This window comes from Candoia aspera, chromosome 7 (assembly GCF_035149785.1).
Source record: "Candoia aspera isolate rCanAsp1 chromosome 7, rCanAsp1.hap2, whole genome shotgun sequence".
In the NCBI taxonomy this organism is placed as follows: Eukaryota; Metazoa; Chordata; class Lepidosauria; order Squamata; family Boidae; genus Candoia; species Candoia aspera.
The window spans coordinates 74,835,354-74,857,094 of NC_086159.1; the positions used below are offsets into that span (position 1 = coordinate 74,835,354).

The window sequence follows — 21,741 nt, forward strand, 5'->3', positions numbered from 1 at the left end:
CTTGTGAATAGATAAACAATTGTACTTCTAACATTATTCAGAACAGTTCAAATAGGGATACAAACAGGCCATACTCCTGTCTTTTCCCTATCTCACTTGCTGTGCAGTGTACTATATGCACCAAACCTCTTTTGATCTTAATTTTAGGTAGCTACAGAAATGAACAGTTAAACCATTATTTACACTAGTTTGACCAAGGTAGCAAATGTTTTTGGCAGGGGAAGGAGGGGGAACCCTTCCTTCTTTGCTCCAAGGGCAGAAAAGCTTTGACTCCACTGTAGTAGGTGCCATCTTTTTTTGCCCATGCCCTGAAGACACCCCTACTCCCCCCCCCTCCATACAAATGAGATGTTGGGTTCCTGGTCTGCTTAACAACACTCCCAAAAGGAGGGGAGTTTCACCAATGTTAAATTTGTGGGGTTTCTGTTGTTGTTCTGTTTTGCTCACATAAAGTCTACTGTGTCCTTTGTAGAAAATATGGGGCACTGATACAAAATTAGAGCAGATTTGGACCTGTGATAAAGTTTATGCATGTATTTTAGTTATGTGATCTAATGGTGCTTGGGAGTAACACTTCTAGATTTGGGGGGGGTAGCTATCTGGAGTCAAATGCAGATTCACCATCACTTGTTTTTGGGAGGGAAGTATCATCATCCAGGGTGAACATAGTAGTGGTTGTAACTGGAATGATACATTCTAGTGGTTTTAACTGGAAACTCTAGATTACAAGTGCTGTTGATAGGTTTGCAATTTCTGAAAACACCCTTAACTCATTTTTTAACCAAATGTCACTGGATGGTGGTGGTGCTGGTGATTTGAAATTGTTATTTAGAAAATCTCTCATTTATTTGGGAAATCGTGTCATTTCCTTGTTGGGAGATGGAGACAAAAATCTGAATATTGTGGCACTTACAGGGTCAAGCACTTCTGGATAATTGCTAAAGAAATAACAGGTAATACTTCAGTAAGAATCTTTGGCAGACTTGAGATACTGTACTCTGACAAATCCCTTGTTGCTCATTTAAAGATGTGAGTGATTACAACAGAGAATTTTGTACAAAAAAAAATGTAGTGCAGCTAACATGCCTGGAAAACATCCACAGATGCAATTGCGTCAGGCAAAGTTTAGCTGAGCTGAATAAAAACTTATGAATTGATGGGACTTTCCAACAGCCATGGTTTCATTTCAAACAGTTAGCTTGGTAGCTTATTATGGACGGGGAGAAATTTAACTAAATGGATGGAAAGAATTTTGAAAATGCCACAATGAAGGAGCCTAGAGCTCCTTGTGGATCTTTGTCTCATCCAGAACATAATTTGCACATCTTCCCCTCTCAATAGTATTGCAAGAAATGTGCAAGGCAGAAGAACATACATTTTTAAAAATTATTTTGAACAAGGCATAAAAATGAGGAGTGGGCATGGGAAGAAGTGGTGCAAAATATTCCCCAAAGCCATGTCTGAAGCCATTCTGGATTAAAACTGCTCTGAAAAAGGAGAGGATGAACTCCCCACTTTCAATAACAATCATAGCCAAGCAGATGCCCTTTAAATAAGTTGGACTACAGCTCCTATCATCCCCAGCCCACACTTCTGTAATAATTTGAGAAAAGAAGGAATAAAATCTGTGGAGATGAATATGTCTGATGGCATGTTATTGGTGAAATTTATTCACCAATAACATTTTTGACAGTGATAGCAATCTGCCCTATTAAATGTGGACAACTTGGTTACTCAGAACTTTGTGGGTGGGGGGGCAGGGGCCTTGTATCTGTCTTGCATAGGCAATATATCAGAATGCAAGGGAGACTCTTGCTTAAGGTGGCCCCCTGTTTCTGCTAAAACCTGGATCTCAGGCAGCATGGTACTGACCTTGGACATAATGTCCTTGCAGATGATCATGGTGATGTTCACACATACATATTTACCCGTTAACTCACATTAACAAAACACAATTGCTATGCTCACATGATAGGCTATGCCCAAACATTTTAAAAAAAATGTGATGGCCTGGTTCACACAACCTGCTCAGACCATAACTGAGTTCCTATATGCTGAAATCATAAACTATCCAAGCCCTTTCAGCCTAGTCTAGTGTGTTGTGTGAACCCAGCACAAAACAAATTACTTCCTAACCATTACAGTATTGTGTGCCTAAACCCATTCCTCATACATCAGAGGGAATCCATAATCTTAGAATCCTAGAAATGAAAGGGGCCACTGAGGCCATCAAGTCCAACCCTCTGAATTCATATTAAAACATCTGAGACATGTGGTTGTCTAACTTCAGCTTAAATAGATTTTGTTTTGTGAAAGTAGGCATACTGAGAAGATGAATGAATCCCTCAGAAGCAATTAACTTTTTAAAAAAAAATCTGAGAGCACACGTTCCTTTGCAGCCACAAGGCAGAGTAAATCCAAAGTGTTCATCACCATGCCGAATGGATTTTGATGAGTTATTGGCAAAAGGTAAATTATTGGTGAAAGAAGAGTATTAGTGCTTTTTTTTTTTGCAAAAAGGATAGTTTAGTGCATGTGTAATATGATTCAGCCATACCTATGGTACAAAGATGAACTATAATCTCAACTAGACAGCCTGTGACCCGTTAGGTCATCATTTCAAAGATATTTTCTTACCAGATTCCTCAGTGCCTTCAACAATGGCAGAGGTTCTAATATATTGAAAAAGTTCCTAAAAATTCAGGAAGAGATGTATCTGCCTTGAAAGTAGCCAATGTTGAATTATGTAGCACAATCAAACTCAGGACTTGACCACAGGAAATGTTTTATGACATTTTGTATTATGTCATAAAATTTTAAGATAATTTTAATGTCATAAAATATTTGCCAAATCTCTGTTCCATGAGAGCCATGGGTCCCAGATTTTGGACACATTCTGTAAGTCAGCCCATTTAAAGTACCTTGGTTCAAAAACTGTTGTCCTATGATGCACCGTTTTGCCCAGTTGAAGGTTACAAGGTATCAAACAGACACAGGAGTTTTAGTAGTATATAGATATTTTCATATATTCTGGACATATACCTTTAGGCCTAGTTTGAAACAGATTTTGGCCCTAAAGCCATAATAAGTTATGGAACACAGATAAAATAGCATCTTATAGACATTGCAATTGTTGGAAAAATATTGTAGTACTAGTTTGAGAGAAATCAGAATACTGAAGGAGAAATGCTACAGAAAAATGTTTTGTGCCTCACAACTGAGCCAGATATCGTCTTATCAGAATGAAAAATAACGTAGCTTGCTCCATGAATTAAACAGCAATTGTTGTGCAAAATATGCATCCTGATCAGGATGCATATATTAGCATGCCAGAGAGTTAGCACCAGTCAAAATCCTGTTTAAAACATTCCTGAGACTGTGTGCTGCAAAATGGGGGGGGGGCAGAGGGTAAGTATAACCCCATTAACTGTCATGCGCTGCCTCCCCCTGAATAACAGTCAGACACTGTCTTGCGAATCAGGCTCTGGTTTATTTCAGGGCAGGTACAGCGTTGGTAGAAAAAAGCTGAGAGTGACAGGAGCGCGCCGGTGCGGGGTTTAAATACCCCGCGCCGGTCAGCGCCCCCTCGCTCACGGTCACGTCACCCCCCTTTGTCCCATGCGTTGCCCTGCCGGTGGGTGAGGGTTTCCGGGATCGCCCATCATCAGGTTTCCATTCTTCTGCTGATTGCTTTCAGCTGGGCGATCCCCGTTGTATTGCCGCTGATGGTTTGGGTGGCTCCGTGATTCATTTGGCTATTGTTTGTTGGCCGTTAGTCGTTGTAGGTTGATGGCTACTTAACTTGTACCCCTTCACCTATTTCCTTGTCATTGTCATGAGTGCCATTGCGCTGATGACTTTAGCTCAACGGCACTCATGACATACTGCCCCCTTTCCGAATAGTGTTCTCCCCCGGGTTTCTGGGTTTTCCCCGTGGAGCTGTCAAAACGCCACATTTTTTTTTTTTTTTTTTTTTCAAAGTTCCCGCCGGAGTAGTTGTCGCCCCTCCCTTTGCTCCTCCCTCTACCACGTGCCTTCCCAGGGTGTGTCCATGGTGCGCATGCTCGGGTTCTGACCTGGCGTGCGCATGCTCCAACCACACCCTGTTTGTTTGGCTCAGTTCGGCGAGGCGAGAGGCGTGGCTGGTCGGGTGCTTCTCAGCTCCAGGTAGGGCCCTTCTTTTCTTATTTAGAGTGCGTCGCCTTTGTTGTGTCTCCTGGGCGTTGCCCTCAGGTTGCCCTGTTGACTTGCTTGCCACTCCCCCGCGGCCGGGGGGCGGGGGGAGGGTGCTGGCGATCGTTTGTCACCACCCCGTGGGCCCGGGGCGGGGGGAGTGAGTCCCGGGGGGGGGAAGGTCCACCCAAGTCGCGGGCTTGGGGGGGGCCCTTTCCCTTGGGGCACGGGAGGCGGGGGGAGGCCTGCGGGGGGGGGGGTTTGGTTTTGCTGACCTTGGTTGCGGTTTGTCGGGGTATGCCCGGTGAAATGCTCTGGTCAGGTCAGGCGCGTTAACGTTGTGCGCCGCCACCCATTCCGGGTGGGGGAAGTGTTTCCACCTGACCAGATAGTGTAGAGTTCCTCGTTGCTTGCGGGAGTCGAGGATGTCCCTTATCTCGAAGTGGTGTTGCCCGTCGATCATAAGCGGTGCGGGCTGTGGCGTGCTTGGGTGCCATCGGGAGGTGGTTGCCGGTTTTAGGAGGCTGGTGTGGAACACCGGGTGGAGCCTCCGGAGGTTGTGTGGCAGGTCCAGGCGTATTGCTACCGGGTTCACTATTTGCGTGACTCGGAACGGCCCGATGTACTTAGGCCCCAGTTTTTTCGAGGGTTGGGTTGACTTTAGGAACTTGGTGGATAGATAGGCCATATCCCCCGCCTGGAACGTCGGTTGTTGGCGCCGGTGCTTGTCGGCCTGCTCTTTGTAAGCAGCCTGTGCCTCCTTCAGCGCCGCCGTGATTACTGGCCATGCTTCCGCGATCTTCCGTCCCCAGTCGCTGGCGTCCACCTGTGGTTCCGGGGGTTGAGGTAGCTCCGGTATGGGGACGAAGTCGCGCCCCGAGACTACTTCGAACGGAGTTTTCCCCGTGCTCGTGTGGACGGCGTTGTTGTATGCGACTTCGGCGAACGGGAGCAGTTCAGCCCAGTCGTCTTGGTGGTAGTTCGTATATGATCGTATAAATTGCTCTAAGGTGGCATTAAGAACCTCAGTGGCTCCGTCCGTCTGCGGATGCCAAGCCGTAGATAGGGCCTGTTGGGTCCCCGTCAGCTTCAGGAAGGCCCGCCAGAATTTGGAGGTGAACTGTGTGCCCCTGTCGGTCACCACACATGCGGGACATCCGTGTAGCCTGTACACGTGGATGAGGAAGAGTTTGGCTAGTTGTTGTGAGGATGGGACCGACGTGCAGGGGATGAAGTGGGCCTGCTTTGAGAAGTAGTCCTTCACCACCCAAATGGCCGTTTTCTTCTGGCTGGGTGGGAGGTCCACTATAAAATCCATAGAGATTTCCTCCCATGGGCGGGAGGGTTCTGCCACCCGTTGCAATAGCCCCGCGGGTTTGCCTGGTGCCCGTTTGGCCCTAGCGCACGTTGGGCAGGACGCCACGTAGGTTTTTACGTCTCGCCTGAGCGCGGGCCACCAGAATTGGCGCCGTGTTAGGTGTAGGGTCTTGAGGAACCCAAAGTGTCCCGCTTGCTTGGCGTCGTGTGACCTATGCAAGATCGCCTGGCGTTGCGAGTCCGGGACGTAGATTCTGCCTTCCCCCCATGCCAGGTCTTGCGCCATCGTTACCTTGTCGGGGTTCGCCAGGAACCAGGGGTCGGTTTTGAGGGCGGCGGCGAGGTCCGTGCGCATTCCCCCTGGTAGTTGCGGTTGGCTTCTTTCCGTCGCCGGTTGTCCCGCCGTCGGCTGCGCCGTAGCGTCGAGCTGCCTCCGTGCGCCGCTTCGGGTGGTCACGGCCATCCCCAGTTGCGAGGCGGATAGGACCGTCCCAATGGTGTCTGGGGCGGGCTCTTCGTCTTGGGGCAGTCGGGAGAGGGCGTCGGCCAGGAAGTTCTTCTTGCCCGGCATGAACTTCAGCTGGAAATCAAAGCGGCTGAAGAATTGGGCCCATCGGACCTGTTTTGGGCTAAGGCGTCTAGGCGTTCGTAGGGCCTCGAGGTTCCGGTGGTCCGTCCAGACCTCGAATGGTTGGGTGGCTCCCTCGAGTAGGTGTCGCCATGTCTCTAGTGCCGATTTCACCGCGAAGGCTTCTTTCTCCCAGACGTGCCATCGCCTCTCTGTCTCGGAGAACTTCCTTGACAGGTAGGCGCATGGTTTCAGGAGCCCCGTGGAGTCTTTCTGTAGTAGGATGGCTCCCAGGGAGAAGTCTGAGGCGTCGGCTTGGACCACGAACGGCCGTTCTGGGTCCGGGTGCGCGAGGATTGGCTCCGTAGTGAACAGCGCTTTCAGCTTGTCGAATGCGGTCTGGCACGCGGGAGTCCAATTCAGCACTGTGCCTGGGTTCTTGGCGCGTCGGGTGTCCCCCACCCCTTTGGTTTTGAGGAGGTCCGTTAAGGGGAGGGCTATCTCAGCGAACCCCCGGGCGAATGACCTGTAGAAATTCGCGAATCCCAGGAAGCTCTGTAGTTGCCGTCTGTTGCGGGGCCGCTCCCAGTTTAGCACCGCTTCGACTTTTGCGGGGTCCATTTCGATGCCGTCCCCGGAGATTCGATACCCCAAATAGTCTAGGCGCTCTTTGTGAAACTCGCACTTTGTAGGCTTCGCATAGAGCTGCGCCCTTCTGAGCTTGTCGAGGACTTGCCTGACTAAGGTTACGTGTTCCTCGTGTGTTTTTGTGTAAATAAGGACGTCGTCGATGTAGACCAGGACCCCTTTAAACAGATGTTCATGCAGTACCTCATTGATGAGCTGCATGAACATCCCAGGGGCCCCCGCGAGTCCGAAGGGCAGTACCTTGTACTGGAAAGCGCCTAGGGGGCAGTTGAACGCCGTCTTCCATTCGTCCCCCTCCCTGATTCGGATGCGATAGTACGCCTCGCGAAGGTCCAATTTGGAAAAGACTTTGCCCGTGGACAGGTGGGCGAGCATGTCCTTCACCAGGGGTAAGGGATATTTGTTGGACAGGGAAGCCGCGTTTAGGCCCCGGTAGTCGGTACAGAGCCGTAGGGTCCCGTCTTTCTTCTCCCGGAATAAGACGGGGGCTCCGACCGGTGAGCATGCTGGCTCTATGAATCCCCTGTCTAGGTTTTTATCGATGAACTCCCGGAGGGTTGCCATCTCCTTCGGGGTCATCGAATAGATCTTTGGTCTAGGTAAGGGGACGTCGGGCAGTAGGTCGATCCGGCAATCCGTCTTGCGGTGGGGGGGTAGTTGGTCCGCCTCTGCCTCTCCGAAGACCTCGGAGAAGTCGGCGTATTGTTCTGGTAGGTCTGCTGTGGTAGCGGCGTTGTCTTGTGTGGTCGCCTCCGCTCGTCCTACCGTGGGGTTGCTTTTGCCAGCTGGTACTGGTGCTCGATACTCGCCGTCGCCGAATGTGAAGGTGCGGGTCGCCCAGTTGATCCGCGGGTTGTTTTTCGCGAGCCATGGCATCCCCAGGACTGCAATGGGCCGTCCGATGTGCGTGACTACGAACGATGTGCGCTCGGTGTGAGTGCCCATTTGCAGGGTGACCGGCTCGGTTTGTAGCGTGGCTGGTTTTCCTCCTGCTGTAGAGCCGTCCAGCTGGTGGAATGCCAGCGGCGTGGGGAGGGGGAAGCAGCGGAGGTCGAGTTTGGCGACTAGGTCGGGGTGGATGAGGTTTTTTGAGCACCCCGAGTCCACTAGTGCCGCGGCCGTGGTGGCTCCGTTGCCGGTAGAGAGTTGAATTGCTGCCAATATTACGGAGCTTTTGTCGTTTCGTTGAGGTGGTCCGCGTTGCTGTCCCACCGCCTGCCTCGCCACGCGTCTCAGAGCAGGCGGGGAGCATTTCCCGCCGGCTGGTCGGGGTCGGTATTGTCCTCTTCCCCCCAGTAAGCGTCCCAGCTCTCTTTCGGTGTCGCTGTGGCCACGGTCATTCGGCGGTGAGGCGGCGGCCCCGGGTTGGGTGGTTTGGGGCTAATTTTCGGGGTGGGCTTGGGCGCGCTGGTCGGCGGTCGGTTGGCGAAGCAATCCGCCGTCTTGTGCCCTAATTTGCCACACCTCCCGCAGGGCTCCCGGTTGAACTTCTTTTTTGGGTATATGGGGCCGGCCATCCCCCCGTGTGGTGCGGGTACCTTTTTCCCGGCATCGTTTGTGTCTTCCGTGGTTGTCATGAGGAAGGTGCGGTGCGCGTGTTCGGCTTTCCCCGCGAGGTGGATCCACCCGTGTAACGTTTCTGGGTCGTCGCGGTAGAGGGCCCATTGGAGAACGTCGCGGTTGAGCCCCCTTTTGAAGATTTCCAGCAGGGTGGTCTCGGACCAGTCGCTGACCTTCCCCGCGAGGGCTTTGAACTCCAGGGCGTAGTCAGGGACCGTGCGGGTGCCCTGTTTAAGTCTTTGGAGTGCGCTTTTCGCCCGCACTTTGGCTAGGGGGTCTTCGAAGTAGTCTTTCATCTCTTTGATGAAAGCAGGGAAGGTGGCGAGGGCGGGGGAGCTGGACTCGTACAGTTGGACGTACCAGTCCGCCGCCCTGTCTTGGAGTTTGATCGCCACGGCGGCGATCTTGTCGGCCTCGGAGTCATAGGAGTGTCCGTGCCTCCCCATGAACTCCCTAGCGTTGGTCACAAAAAACGAGAGTTTTGTGGGGGTCCCATCGAAGAAGATGGGGAAGTCCTTTGGGGCCCGGGCGTTTTGTGCGGCCCCGCCTCTCGCTTCTCGGGGTGTGGTGTCGGCCGCCTGTGCCGTCTGCTGGCCCTCCGCTGGCCCGTGTGGGTTCGATGCTTCGCTCGGGGTGTGGGCTTGTGCGGGGACGTCGTTGGGTGGCGCGGGGGGCATAAGCGCCTGGAGCATGGTCCGGAGTTCCGTCAGCTGAGCCCGCATGGCCGCGAGTTCAGCTCGTGCCTCCTCGTCCACAGCCCGCGCCGCCGCTGGGGCCGGTTCCGTTGGCGCGTCCTCGGGGGTGGGTTGCCGGCGGGGTTCATCGTCCCTCTGCCGCGGGTCCGCTTCCTCCGCCGTCTGATGGGTGTCTCCGTCGTCCTCCTCCGTGTCGAGCGCCGTGGGGCTGTCGCTCCACGCCCGTTGCTGGGGTGCGATGTGGGGCGCGGGGTCCTCCGCTGGTTTCGGAAGTCGTGCTGCTCCCTCCCGCGGTCGGGTTGCCTCCGTCGCCATCTCCCCTTGGGGTTGGAGCTGAGGCTCGGGTCGGGTGGGGTGGGCGTCCATGGCTCCGGGAGTCCGCGGTGCCTCTGGCCTTGGTCGGTCCTCCTCTGTCTCTTGCCGCGCGGCTCGCCCTCCTTGCCCGCGCCGTTCCGGCCTCATCTTGCTGGTCTTCTCGCCGTCTACTCCTCCCGCGGCTCGTTGTCGTCCGGTGGGGCTCGGCGAGGCTGAGTTTATGACTCTCAGCTTTATGTCATGCGCTGCCTCCCCCTGAATAACAGTCAGACACTGTCTTGCGAATCAGGCTCTGGTTTATTTCAGGGCAGGTACAGCGTTGGTAGAAAAAAGCTGAGAGTGACAGGAGCGCGCCGGTGCGGGGTTTAAATACCCCGCGCCGGTCAGCGCCCCCTCGCTCACGGTCACGTCACCCCCCTTTGTCCCATGCGTTGCCCTGCCGGTGGGTGAGGGTTTCCGGGATCGCCCATCATCAGGTTTCCATTCTTCTGCTGATTGCTTTCAGCTGGGCGATCCCCGTTGTATTGCCGCTGATGGTTTGGGTGGCTCCGTGATTCATTTGGCTATTGTTTGTTGGCCGTTAGTCGTTGTAGGTTGATGGCTACTTAACTTGTACCCCTTCACCTATTTCCTTGTCATTGTCATGAGTGCCATTGCGCTGATGACTTTAGCTCAACGGCACTCATGACATTAACATTTCATGGTTTATTGGAAATGTAATAGTCTTTTGTAGATCATGGTGGGGCATTTTGACAGTAAAACGGTTAAGAAGAAGATAGGAATTCTCCGTTTATGTCACTAGCTCAGTCTTCCTGCAATCTGAACGCAACCATGCTGTTAGGCTGGTATTTCCTACAAAAACATCTGCTTTCTCTGGGGAAAGGAGGCAAGCTGTCATGCCACTAAAGAAAAGCTTAGTGTAGTGCCTTTAGTGGTTTATTTTGCTACCTATTTTCAAATTGAACTTTAAGATTTACTATATCCAAAGATCTTTGAGTAGAAAAGTAGAAAATTAATAAATTATTATATGTAGGATGGATGAATGAACGGATGAAAGGACAGTTAGGTAGATAGATAGGATGTGTGTCTGTCTGTCTGTCTGTGTGTGTGCATGCACACATGTGAGAAACAGAAAGAGAGAAGATACACACACACACACACACAAAATGATCCACAGTAAATTTGCTCTAATGCTTAAGAGTAATTAGGAGATTCTAGTTCAGACCAATGACAATTCTCAAGATTCATGATAGAGTTTTATTTCAAATAAAAAGGTGACGATAGACCAGTGGTTCTTTAAGTGGAGGTAATTACCCTCAAGGAGGTAATTTGAGCATATCCTGGTGGTAATGGAGCAATTTGTAATTGTTTGTGAGTCAAGGATCCAGTTTGGGACTTCTACTGCTGAGACACTTGTGTAAAAGAACGGAATCTGGGGTTTTTTTGCGGGGGGGGGGTAGTAATGATATTATTTGAGATGGGGAAAAAGGCTACTTGGGTCAAAGAGTTTAAGATCCACTGTCATAGACATTTAACTTCATCAAGTCTTTCTTCTGTTTTCCCTGCCTTTTTTATTTTTAAGGAAATACAAGACCATGTTCTCTCCAAGTTAAAAGCTGTAGAAGCTATTCAGGAAAAAAATGCTTCTCTACAAGAGGAAATCACTTCTCTGAAAAATACACTTGGATGTATCAAAGGGTAGGTTATTCACTTAACCAGGAGCAATCCACTTATCTGCTACCTTATGTAACCTTTCTCTGGTTTCCCTGAGTAACAATGCCATGGCAGATGTAAACTGAAACAATAAGCGTCAATTAGGCAGAAAACACTCAACTTCTGCTTTACATAACTGCAAAATTAACAATACCAAACAGAGCAAGTTAAGGCCCTTAAATCTCTAGGCATCTATTTCCAATCCCCTATCTCCTGGAATTGTCAAGCCTATGGGCTTGCAACCCAGACTGAAAAGGTTTCTAATCCAATAATCAGATTTGCAAGTTAGGTGCCTGAAGTAGTCAAATGATTCAAAGCTAGATATTAAGCCAACTGCCATTTAATGCACAGTTTTGCACTTACGAAGTTATAACAGCCTTAGAAGCAATTCAGTTTATATTTTTGAGAACTATGCTCTGCCTTCCCCACTGAGTTGCAAGGACATTTCTTTGGCTTGAACTCGGTTGTGCCTCTGCAGAGGCCTGTAAGAGCATCTTCTGTCTGAAGTATTGGTTGAAACAAGAATTTGAGAGTCTTTGGTTCTGCCTATCCTAGAAGATAAATACACTTTTTCTCGGAAGGAACATTTTGCCTCTGATCTGCCCTACTGTGGCCTCTCAAGTCATGCCGTACACACCAAGAAAGTGCTTGATGTGTTTTTACAAAACAACAGATCTAAAATTTTGAATCACCACTATGGACATAATTAAATATTTTTGTTATATTCTCCCTGCTCTTCACAGAAGGATGTTCACATTGGCAAAATCTGATGCTCTACTCTCGAAAGTCAGAGAGGAAAGTTAGTAACATCCCTTCCCAAAAATGCTTATGCAGGTACACAGAGATGGATGTCATATCCGTTGGACATGTTTTGTTGAGCTGCCCTTCATACCTTATCTGGCACACAGAGCTAACAACAACAATTCGCTAACAAATGCTTGAGCTACATTGTAATTTTTCATCCTTTTTATTATGTTTTTATAAATCTTAGTACATTGTGTTATTTCCATATGTCGATGTTTGTATGATGTGTTTAAAAATTAACATTCTGTTATTTAAATAGCTTAGAATATTGAGAGTAGAAAAGAAAGAAAAAATATTCCATCAATGTTAATTACAATTTGAGATGGCAAATTGCAGATGTAAAATTATCTAGTTTTTTCATCCAAAGTTGAATATAATGTTGAAAAAGAACTGCCACAAGTCACATCAAGATACAGGTAGTTCTCGCTTACTGACTGCTTGTTCAGCAACCATTCAAAGTTAGGACAGCACTAAAAAAGGAGATTTGCAACCAGTCCTCAAACTACCGGCTCTTGCAGCATCCCACGGTCACATGATCACCATCTGCAACCTTCGCTGCTGGCTTCCAACAATCAAAGTCAACGGAGAAGCTGGCAGGAAGTCGCATGTCACAGTCACGTGACATCACGCTTAATGATCCACAGTGACTCACTTAATGACTACAAGTGGAAGTGATGTCATAAGTTGGGTGCAGTCACATGATGCTTTGTTTTATAACCACATTGCTTAGCAATGGAATTGCCAATCCCAACTGTGGTAAGTGAGGACTACCTGTAATTGTTACATACTAGAATTTTCGATCTTAAGCTGATTACTTACTAAAGTCTCTCTTGTTATTGTTTGTGTGTGTGTGTGTGAAAGCTATTTATATTTATATCTATATCTAATACCTATTAATACTGTAAAAGGAAAAAATAAAAGGCATGGAGAGCTAATTGTTCTTCTTATTAACAAATGTTTGAGCTAGATTGTAAAGTTTTTTTCTTAATGGAACACTCTAGCAAAATCTCTGGGAAAGATGCCAGACTTTTTGCCATTGCCATCACTATCAGAGCCATGCAAAGATTAGAAGAAAGTTTGACATACACGGTAGCTTATAAAATTGAACAGTCTTTTATGATTTCTGTCCTTGCTAACATTGCTCTCAAGTGCACTTTTAGAAGGTTATGTTAACTTTCGGTCTACAGCCGTATCGCAAATAAATAAATAAAGTAAACATTCACTTTCAAAAGTGAGAAAGGGAGATGGCTAGGGACTTACGGAGAATTTTAGTTGCTATAAACTATTCCCTTTTGGCAGTCATGCAGAATTTGTAGCCTATCAGTATTTTGGCCTTTTGGCTAGTCCACTGTTCTTAATTTTCAAGCAGAGACCCCAAACAGGAAGATAAATTATTCTGCTCAATTTGTTTCAGGGGCTAGGCTGCATTAGAGGGACATAAAATGACATGCTTTGGAACTATCATTTATGAAGCTCTTAACCATTAGTTAAGAGCATTTTCACATATGCCTTTTACACTGGTCCAGTTTGGCACAGTCCCCTGTCACTGGAATGAATTTAAGATTCAAAGTTTGTTTCAATCAAAGACCAGTATAGAACAAAACAATTAACAAACTGTTTAAAAGTAAAAGAGGAAGGCTGGGTATAAAACACAATCTAAAAGAGTAGTGATGAGTGAAAGGTCCCCTGTGCAAGCACCGAGTCATGACTGACCCTTTGGGGGGACGCTGCTTTTGCAACGTTTTTTTGGCAGACTATAGCGGGGTGGTTTGCCGTTGCCTTCCCCAGTCGTCACCTTCCCCAGCAAGCTGGGTGCTCATTTCACCAACCTAGGAAGGATGGAAGGCTGAGTCGACCTGAGCCGGCTACCCGAAGAGAATCCAGCTTCTGCTGGGATCGAACTCGGGTCGTGGGGAGAGTTTCAGTTGCAATACTGCTGCCTACCACTCTGCACCACACGAGGCTCTAAAAGAGTGGTACAGAATATTATTATCACTATTATTACCAATGTAAACTATGTCTCTAAAACAGAGTGCTAAGACATAAAGCTACAATACTAAAATAGAGGTTAGTTAAAATTATTTTAAAAAATTCCCTGCTCACCCCTCTGGGTGGTATGTGTCTTCCTCAGCCTCGGGTCCTGTGCCAGAGGCCTGGGAGTTTGAGGGTTCTGTGCAGGATCTTAGCTGTTCCTAGCACTGCATTCTTCTGGACAGAGAGCTCGGATGTTGCTCCTGGGATCTGTTGGAGCCACTCCCCCAGCTTGGGGGTCACAGCCCCAAGTGCTCCTACCACCACTGGGGCCACTTTGGCCTTCACTTTCCACATCTTCTCTAGTTCCTCCTTCAGGCCCTGGTACTTCTCCAGCTTCTCATACTCCTTCCTGAGGCTGCTGTCACTTGGCACCACTACATCTATCACCACCGCTGTCTTCTGGTCCTTGTCTACTACCACTGTACAGAACCCTCAAACTCCCAAGCCTCTACAGTACAAACACACACACACACACACACACACACAGTTCAAAAGTTAGCCACAGTTATACTATACTGAGGGACGGGGTACTGTCAGCCTTCCCAGGCAGACCAGACAGGGAACATGACCAGATGAGCTAATACTACTTTATTGTGAGGCTACGTTAACAGAATCTTGCAAGTCTGAAAGTACAAATCTCCCACTGTCTCTTTTACAGTCTGAGAAGTTAGGGAGGGTCCCTTCTGAGTCTCTTTCTCTTCCCATTATGCAGCTTCAGGGCCATTCCCTCTGCCCTTTACATCATGCCAGCTGGCAATTTGAGCCACTGAATTCATTTCTGGGATGCATCTTCTCTAAACTGCTTAAAATGTGCCCATATCTTCATCAAATCAATTTATTAATGAGAGACTGCTAAATCTGGGCTCCAATCCAAGATGGCAGATGCAATGGTACAACTGAAGTTCCACATTCTGTGTGTGTGTGTTGCACATGCAATGCCCATAAAAAACAAGTGGAGCTTCAATCACATCATCACAGCCACTATCTTCACTTTTTTACCATACCCTGCAGACACCTTGCACCAATTTAAATTAAAAACTAGGCATGGTTGGTAATTAGACAGTTAACATCTGGTTTCGTCGTCAGTCTCCAGCATCAGCTAATATCACCTTATTTCTGGAGGACAAATTTATCTGACACCCCCTCCATGTAATCATAAGGTTTTGTTTAATACAAAATGATTGTGTTTCAAGAACAACATTAGTCCTTTGTCAGTTCTGAGGGAGACTTATATTTTGCACACTTATTTTGAACACTGTATTGACATCCATTTTTTTTCCTTTTAAAAATGGCTATTGCCAATAGAAAGAATCACTTTCCCTTAATCAAAACCAGATGTTTTTGTTGTGGAAGAAAAACACCTCTCAAGAAAAAGTGACTTCAGATGAACATTGATGACACACCAGCCTTGGCTGGACTGAGACAAAAGAAAGCCATTCATGAATGAAATAGATGTACAATTTTCCCTCCCACCTGTATATTTATTTGAATTTCTGTCAGTACTCAGTTAAATAAAATGTTCGCTCCCAGCCTGGCTTATTGCTTGCTTTAGATGATATGTTTATAAACATAAGGTAAGAAAAATAAAGCAGGTAGAAATCTATGTAAACGGCCCATTTATTTGGTATGTTGCTAACAGCCTTAAGCAAGCCAGGATAGAAAGTGAAGGATTGTTGTGTACTTCAGAAGAAAAAATTCCAACAACCCCACATAACAGCCAAGTATGTTTTTCTGTATTTAAGAATTCATAATATTGTACCAGTTACAAAAGAGGAGAAATTGGCAATGACAAATAGGTAATAGTAACATTTCATTATTAGGCATTTAGGTGAAGACCAGCCAACTTCTCCAAAATTCAAAATGGCTGAGCATCTGATACTGATGTAGAACTTCACAACTGGGGAAGAGTCTTAAGAGAAATGGTAACACCAGTTGCATACCTGCTGCACTGCAGTAGGGTAGATGGTCTTCAGGATGCCAGGCTACAATAGTTCCCAGATTCCTCAACAATATCATGGCATCTCTCTTCCTATTTGTGAAATGTAGGGTTAGGGTGGGTTAGGGAGGTAATGTTATGCCAGTATTACAATTCCAATTAATCCTCTGCAGAACTTGACAAGAACAATTGTTTTGTGGTTTTCTTGCTGTGAGCCTCCCAGAGTTACTTGCTGAGATGGGGGGCTATAGAAATCAAATAAACAAACAAACAAATACAGGTGCAGTGTTGCAAGTGGTTGACACTGGTATCACTTGCTTCCTATGGTAGCAGCATATTGATAAGGGCACAGTGGCATGTATTAAGAAGGTTTTCCAAAGTTGTACTAGAGTAACTGAGTTCATGCTAAGCCATGATTTGTTTAACTCTAAGCCAAATTGCAAGGGTACACACATCACACAAAGCAGTCAACTGTTTAACATCCCAATGGCTATGTTCTTGCTAAGCCAAAACCAAACCAACCTCATTTAGGGATTAGAGCAATGTGAGAAGATGGAGGACGTTGGCAGAAAAATATTCACAGAAGCACACTGTACAGGAAGTGTGATCCTTTTTATGTCTCCTCCTTTTCTGAGCAAATCCACAAGGCCTGGAGAGCTGAGGCAAGATTTCCATAATTCAAGGAATCCCATGGTTCTTGTTAACAAGCTGAACAAGGCTGAGTCCTAATCAGTATACTGAACTAAAAGCTCTGGAACTTATCACAATCTTTGTGTCATAGTTGTGTGTGTATGTTTGCGTGTTTGCATTGAGTATCTAAAAAAGAAACAGAAAAGAACTAGGGATGAAAAAAGAAGAAATGTATATTATTGTTAATTTTATGAAGCTGCCTAGAGTTTTTTTGGAGTTGGGCAGCCTAGAAATCTGACAAATAAATGAAGAATGGAACGGAACAGAATGGAATGGAATGGAATGGAATGGGAACATATTATACTGCATTCAATTCAGCCTAATTTTGAAACTAATCACTTAACTTTGACCACACAAAATCATATTCGTTCCATTGCATCAATAAATAGCCAGCACATAGAATGTGAGCACACACCTGTAATTCAAGGCCATAAATCTGAGGTCACTCTCTTTCCAGCATGAACTGATATCTTTGTTACCCCAAGCTTGATAAATCCATGGTTCTTCATATAGTGGTAATTTCCACATTTGGGGGATATAATTCAAAAGTACATTCACAGCCTTATAGAGTAATGATCTTGTATCATATACAAACACAATGGGGACCAATTCCTTAACCTCTCCTTAACTCAAACAAGCATATTTCTGAGACCACTTGGCTGTCACATGAGACCAGGAAAAGATGGTGCCTCTTTCAGGAGTCCCGGATGGGTTCAGAGAGCCATGCCAGAGCTAAAGCACCTTTCCTGTTTCCAGTCCAAATGGTTGCACAACCCTTCCTCTGAAGAAATAAATGAATATTGAAGTAACATCCTTTTTTTACTATCTCACCCTCTAGGGGTCGCCTCCATATTTGCATCAATTTTCATTTGGGATGGATAGAAAGAAAGAGAGAAAGGGAGAGAGGGAGAGAGAACTGTACAGCCAACTGTGAGAAAAATTTCTTGGGAGTAAAAATTCTTAAATATTTAAACCAATCCAAACAACAATTAAATATTAATCATTATAGATTCTTATAGAAACATATTCTATAGAACCTATAAAAACTACATGGGACTTTATTAACTAATCATCAGATAAAATACTAAACTGCTACACAATCTCAATAGGTTTAGTATATAAAATATAGAAATATTGGCATATAACAATTAATGCTAGATTCCAGCCACGAGTGAAATGCCCTTCGTCTCTCAAATAAGGCAGGGAAATAGTTCAGTTCCCAAATAAAGGATAAGAGATAATAAAAACATTCTTGACAAGGCCCTGGTGGCATCTTAATGAACGAGGAACATATTCTGTTGGTTAAGTGATGTACAGAACTAAATATGGCTGCAGAAGGAGTCACTGAACCTCAGGAAGAGAAATGAAACTGTATTTTGTGTATATTATAGACTTCACAAATGTTTAATGAGGGTTGGCTGTTGGAGGTAATATCTAGAAGTTGCTCACATGATTTGGGGTTGTCCTATGATGGCTGTAATTTGGCCATAATCCAGATGATCGTTCACATGATTTTGGAATGATCACTGCATATCAAGGATGTGTACAAACTAAAATATAAGGAAAATGCTTATTTTAGACCACTGTTTCTCAACCTTGGCAAGTTTAAGATGTGTGGACTTCAACTCCCAGAATTCCCCAGCCAGCAAGGCTGGCTGGGGAATTCTGGGAGTTGAAGTCCACACATCTTAAACTTGCCAAGGTTGAGAAACACTGTCTTAGGCTGTAAATAAATGCAATTTCACCAGGTTGGTTTTTAATGTCTATACAGAACGAAGCCAGCGCTGTATCAGTTGCCTGCTACTCCAATCCACTTCCAGCATATCTCAGAGTCCAAAACCAGCATCACAGCCAAGCCTTCAGAGAAAGTTGTATTCTCACAGTTCAGAGAGTCTACTTCAACAGTCACTCTGCTTCAAGGAAGATCTTCATCTAGGACAGTCCGATTTCCTGTATCTTCTCTTGTAACAGTAAACAAAGCTTTAGGTAAGCCCATGGAGTTTTTTTTAAAAACTCATTTTTTAGGTTACTGGCATCCCAGGTCTTTCCCAACTGAACTCCTAGCCAACTTCCATTAACCCCAGCCAGAATGGTCCATGAAAACTGGGGGGGGGGGGGGAGGGAAAAGTTGAATTAAAGGAAATGTTTGAAAATTCAGGGGATTTAATACCTATGAAGAGGGCCAGTTTGGTGTAGTGGTTAAGGCACCAGGCTGGAAACTGGGAGACTGTGAGTTCTAGTCCTTCCTTAGGCACAAAGCCAGCTGGGTGACCTTGGGCCAGTCCCTCTCTCTCAGCCCTAGAAAGAAGGCAATGGCAAACCACTTCTGAAAATGCCACCAAGAAAACTGCAGGGACTTCTCCAGGCAGTTGCCAGGAGTCCACACGTTTGATTGTTTTTAAAAAATCTTTCTGGTCACCACCATTATAGCAACATGATTAATGATGATAACCACAGAGGTTTTTTCTAGCATTATGGTGTTCTCTTTGGTTAACTTTGACTGTCTATAAAAAATTGGGAAAGCTTTATAGTGCTAATTAAAAGCTCCATTAAAAGGAACATAAAATGATCCCTATCATAAAGTTTATAATGAGTGTGTGTTGAATTCTGATATGTCACTTACTTGATACATTATGGCTGTCATTGAAAAAGAACCTTTTGAAAACAAAGGATCCTCTCTTCTATGGAAATACTTTTCTTGATTTTGAAATAAATAAATATTTTCCTCTGGTCTGAGAAAAGTGGAAGAACCACATGGAAAATACAAGATGAGTGTGATTGGGTGATACTATTCTGTGAACCCCCTTCACGGATCGTTGCCTCATAGTAGTGAATGGGCCTGTGCATCCCAGTGAAGTTTGGAGCAGATACTCCCAGACATATAACCCATAATAAGCAGATTATGGCAACAGGTTCACTCCAGTACAGTTTTCTGGAGAAAGAGGTGGCATAGCAGTGCAGTATTCTGCAATGAAAACCATACAGACATCCATGGACAATGTCAACATGATCCTGGAAGATAAGCTTCCCAGGCTGGAAGATATCCAACAAACTATTGGGGGAAAAGAAAGAAGGCAAAGGTAGGTACCTCTAGTGCTTCCGATGTGGGTGGATTAAAGCCAGAAGGACGTTCAGATGCTCAGATAGCCAAAGGCGAAAGGAACATTTGACACTGCATAGATTCATCATCGTTGGTATGTGGAATGCCAGACCCACAGTCCAAGAGAAACTTGAAGTCGTCATAGCAAAAATGTGAACATTGAACATTGAAATTCTGGGAATAAGTGAACTGAAACGGATTGGAGTAGGTCACTTCACCTTACAGGAGCAGCAGATCCTCCACTACTGACAAAAAAAATCATAGAAGAACGGAAGTAGCTATCCTGATAAACAAAACAGGGTCAAAGTCAGTGCCTGAGTATAACTCCCCAAAATTACAGAACTATCTCTGTTTCAGTCCAAGAGAAGCTAATCAGTATTACAGTGATGCATGTTTATACTGAGGAATTGGAAATAAAACAGTTCTATAATGACATGCAACATCTTGTACACACACATACCGTCTCTCTCTCTCTCTCTCTCTCACACACACACACACACACACACACACACACAAACAGACATTATGCTGGAACCCTAAATAAATAACACTAAAATATTTTATTCCATTAAAATGAAATGAAATGAAATAGCATCTGGAGTAACAGGGAAATTGAACCTTGATGTAAGAAATTAATCAGGAGACAGAATATGAAGAAAATTAAAAGGTTGTAGTAAATCCCAACACTTTGAAAGATGATTCTACGCATGAATATCACAGGATAAACAACACGGAAATCACCTGATAACATAAGCAAAGATGGAGAAGCTTGATTCGATCAATAATAAGACCTGGTGCTCATGAGCTCAGCTCATGAACTCCTCCTTTAAAACTTAACAATTTAAACTTGGCACACCAACAAGATACAACAGCAATATTGCTTAGGATTAAATGGATTAGATTTCATAAACAGAGTGCCTGAGGAACTCTGGACTGAAATCTGTGGCATTTTTTAAAGCAAAAGCAAATAAAAAGTATCCCCAAAAGCAAAAGAAAGTGAAATGACCAGTTGCTGATACTTGGAAAATAGCTAAAGAAAAGTGGAAAGCAAAAAGCAATGGATACAAATTTGGCCAACTAAACTTTGAGACAAGGAGTTATAACTAAATAAGCAATGCAAAGAGAGGGGTTAACAAAAGAATGAAAAGGAAAAGAGATTTATTTAAGAAAATAAACCAAGGGGAGAAAATAATCAAGGAAAGCTTTTATGCAAAGTTATGGGTGTTAAACATTAAAGAAGACAAAGATTTCCTGAAGAAAGTAGATATAAAAAAAGGATGGCATGAATATACTGAATAATTGTACCCCCTGCTCCTGCCCCCACTCCTCAAATCAGTGGTACTTACCAAATTTTGATAACTGAATTAGACCCAGACATTTTGGAAAGAGAAGTTAAATTGGGCTTAGAAAACAATGCCAACAACAAACCGGAAAGAATTGATGAAATGCCAACAGATATGTTTAAAATCTGAAAAGGGGCATTAAAAGATCAACTTAATTCCAAAAGCATAAGAGGGCATCGGTAAAGAATGCTCAGACTAACAATTGCACTTATTAATAGAAGCCAATATTTGTAGCTGAGGGTTGAACTGTAGAGTCCTTGGTGCTCTCTGAGCCTTGTTGTTTTCTTGAAGATATTTCATTGCCAGATTGGGCAACTACCAACACAAGCAGGGCAAACCACGGTATATAAACTGAGAGCAAGACCCACCAGGGCCGCAACTAGGGTCTCTGTCACCCGGGGCAAACATGGATTCCGCACTCATTTTGGCGCCCCACCAGCGGAATTAAGCAATATGTTACAAACTGGATTCAGAGGAGGCAGGGCCCCTAAGATTATATTTATTTATTTATTCTTTTATTTATCATATTTCTCTACTGCCCATCTCACATACAATGACTCTGGGCAGCTTAGTATTGCTAATAACCAATGAATTAAGAAAATTAAGGAAAAAGCAAGGGAATGTTTTAAAAAATGCTTTTGCTTTATGGATTATATAAAGGCATCTGACTGTGCTGTGGAGCACAACAAATTGCAAATAGCTCTTTAAAGTATGGGCTTATCTGCCTATTGAAGGATTTATACAGAGCCGCAACTAGGGGGGGCAACCGGGGCATGTGCCCTGGGTGCCGCGCTGGTGGGGAGCCAAAATGAGCGCTGGGGGGCTGCCAAAATGGGCGTGGAATC

The 21,741-nt window shown here is 45.5% G+C and overlaps 1 protein-coding gene across 1 annotated transcript in view; it reads left to right on the plus strand.

The window, feature by feature from the left end:
* The window catches only part of LMNTD1 (lamin tail domain containing 1), a 107,248-nt gene that overhangs the window by 27,624 nt on the left and 57,883 nt on the right, over positions 1–21,741 (plus strand). Inside the window, exons 3-4 of the mRNA XM_063309364.1 lie at positions 10,859–10,974; positions 18,225–18,439. Coding sequence (XP_063165434.1) covers positions 10,859–10,974; positions 18,225–18,439 — 331 coding nt within the window. The remainder of the gene's footprint in view (positions 1–10,858; positions 10,975–18,224; positions 18,440–21,741) is intronic.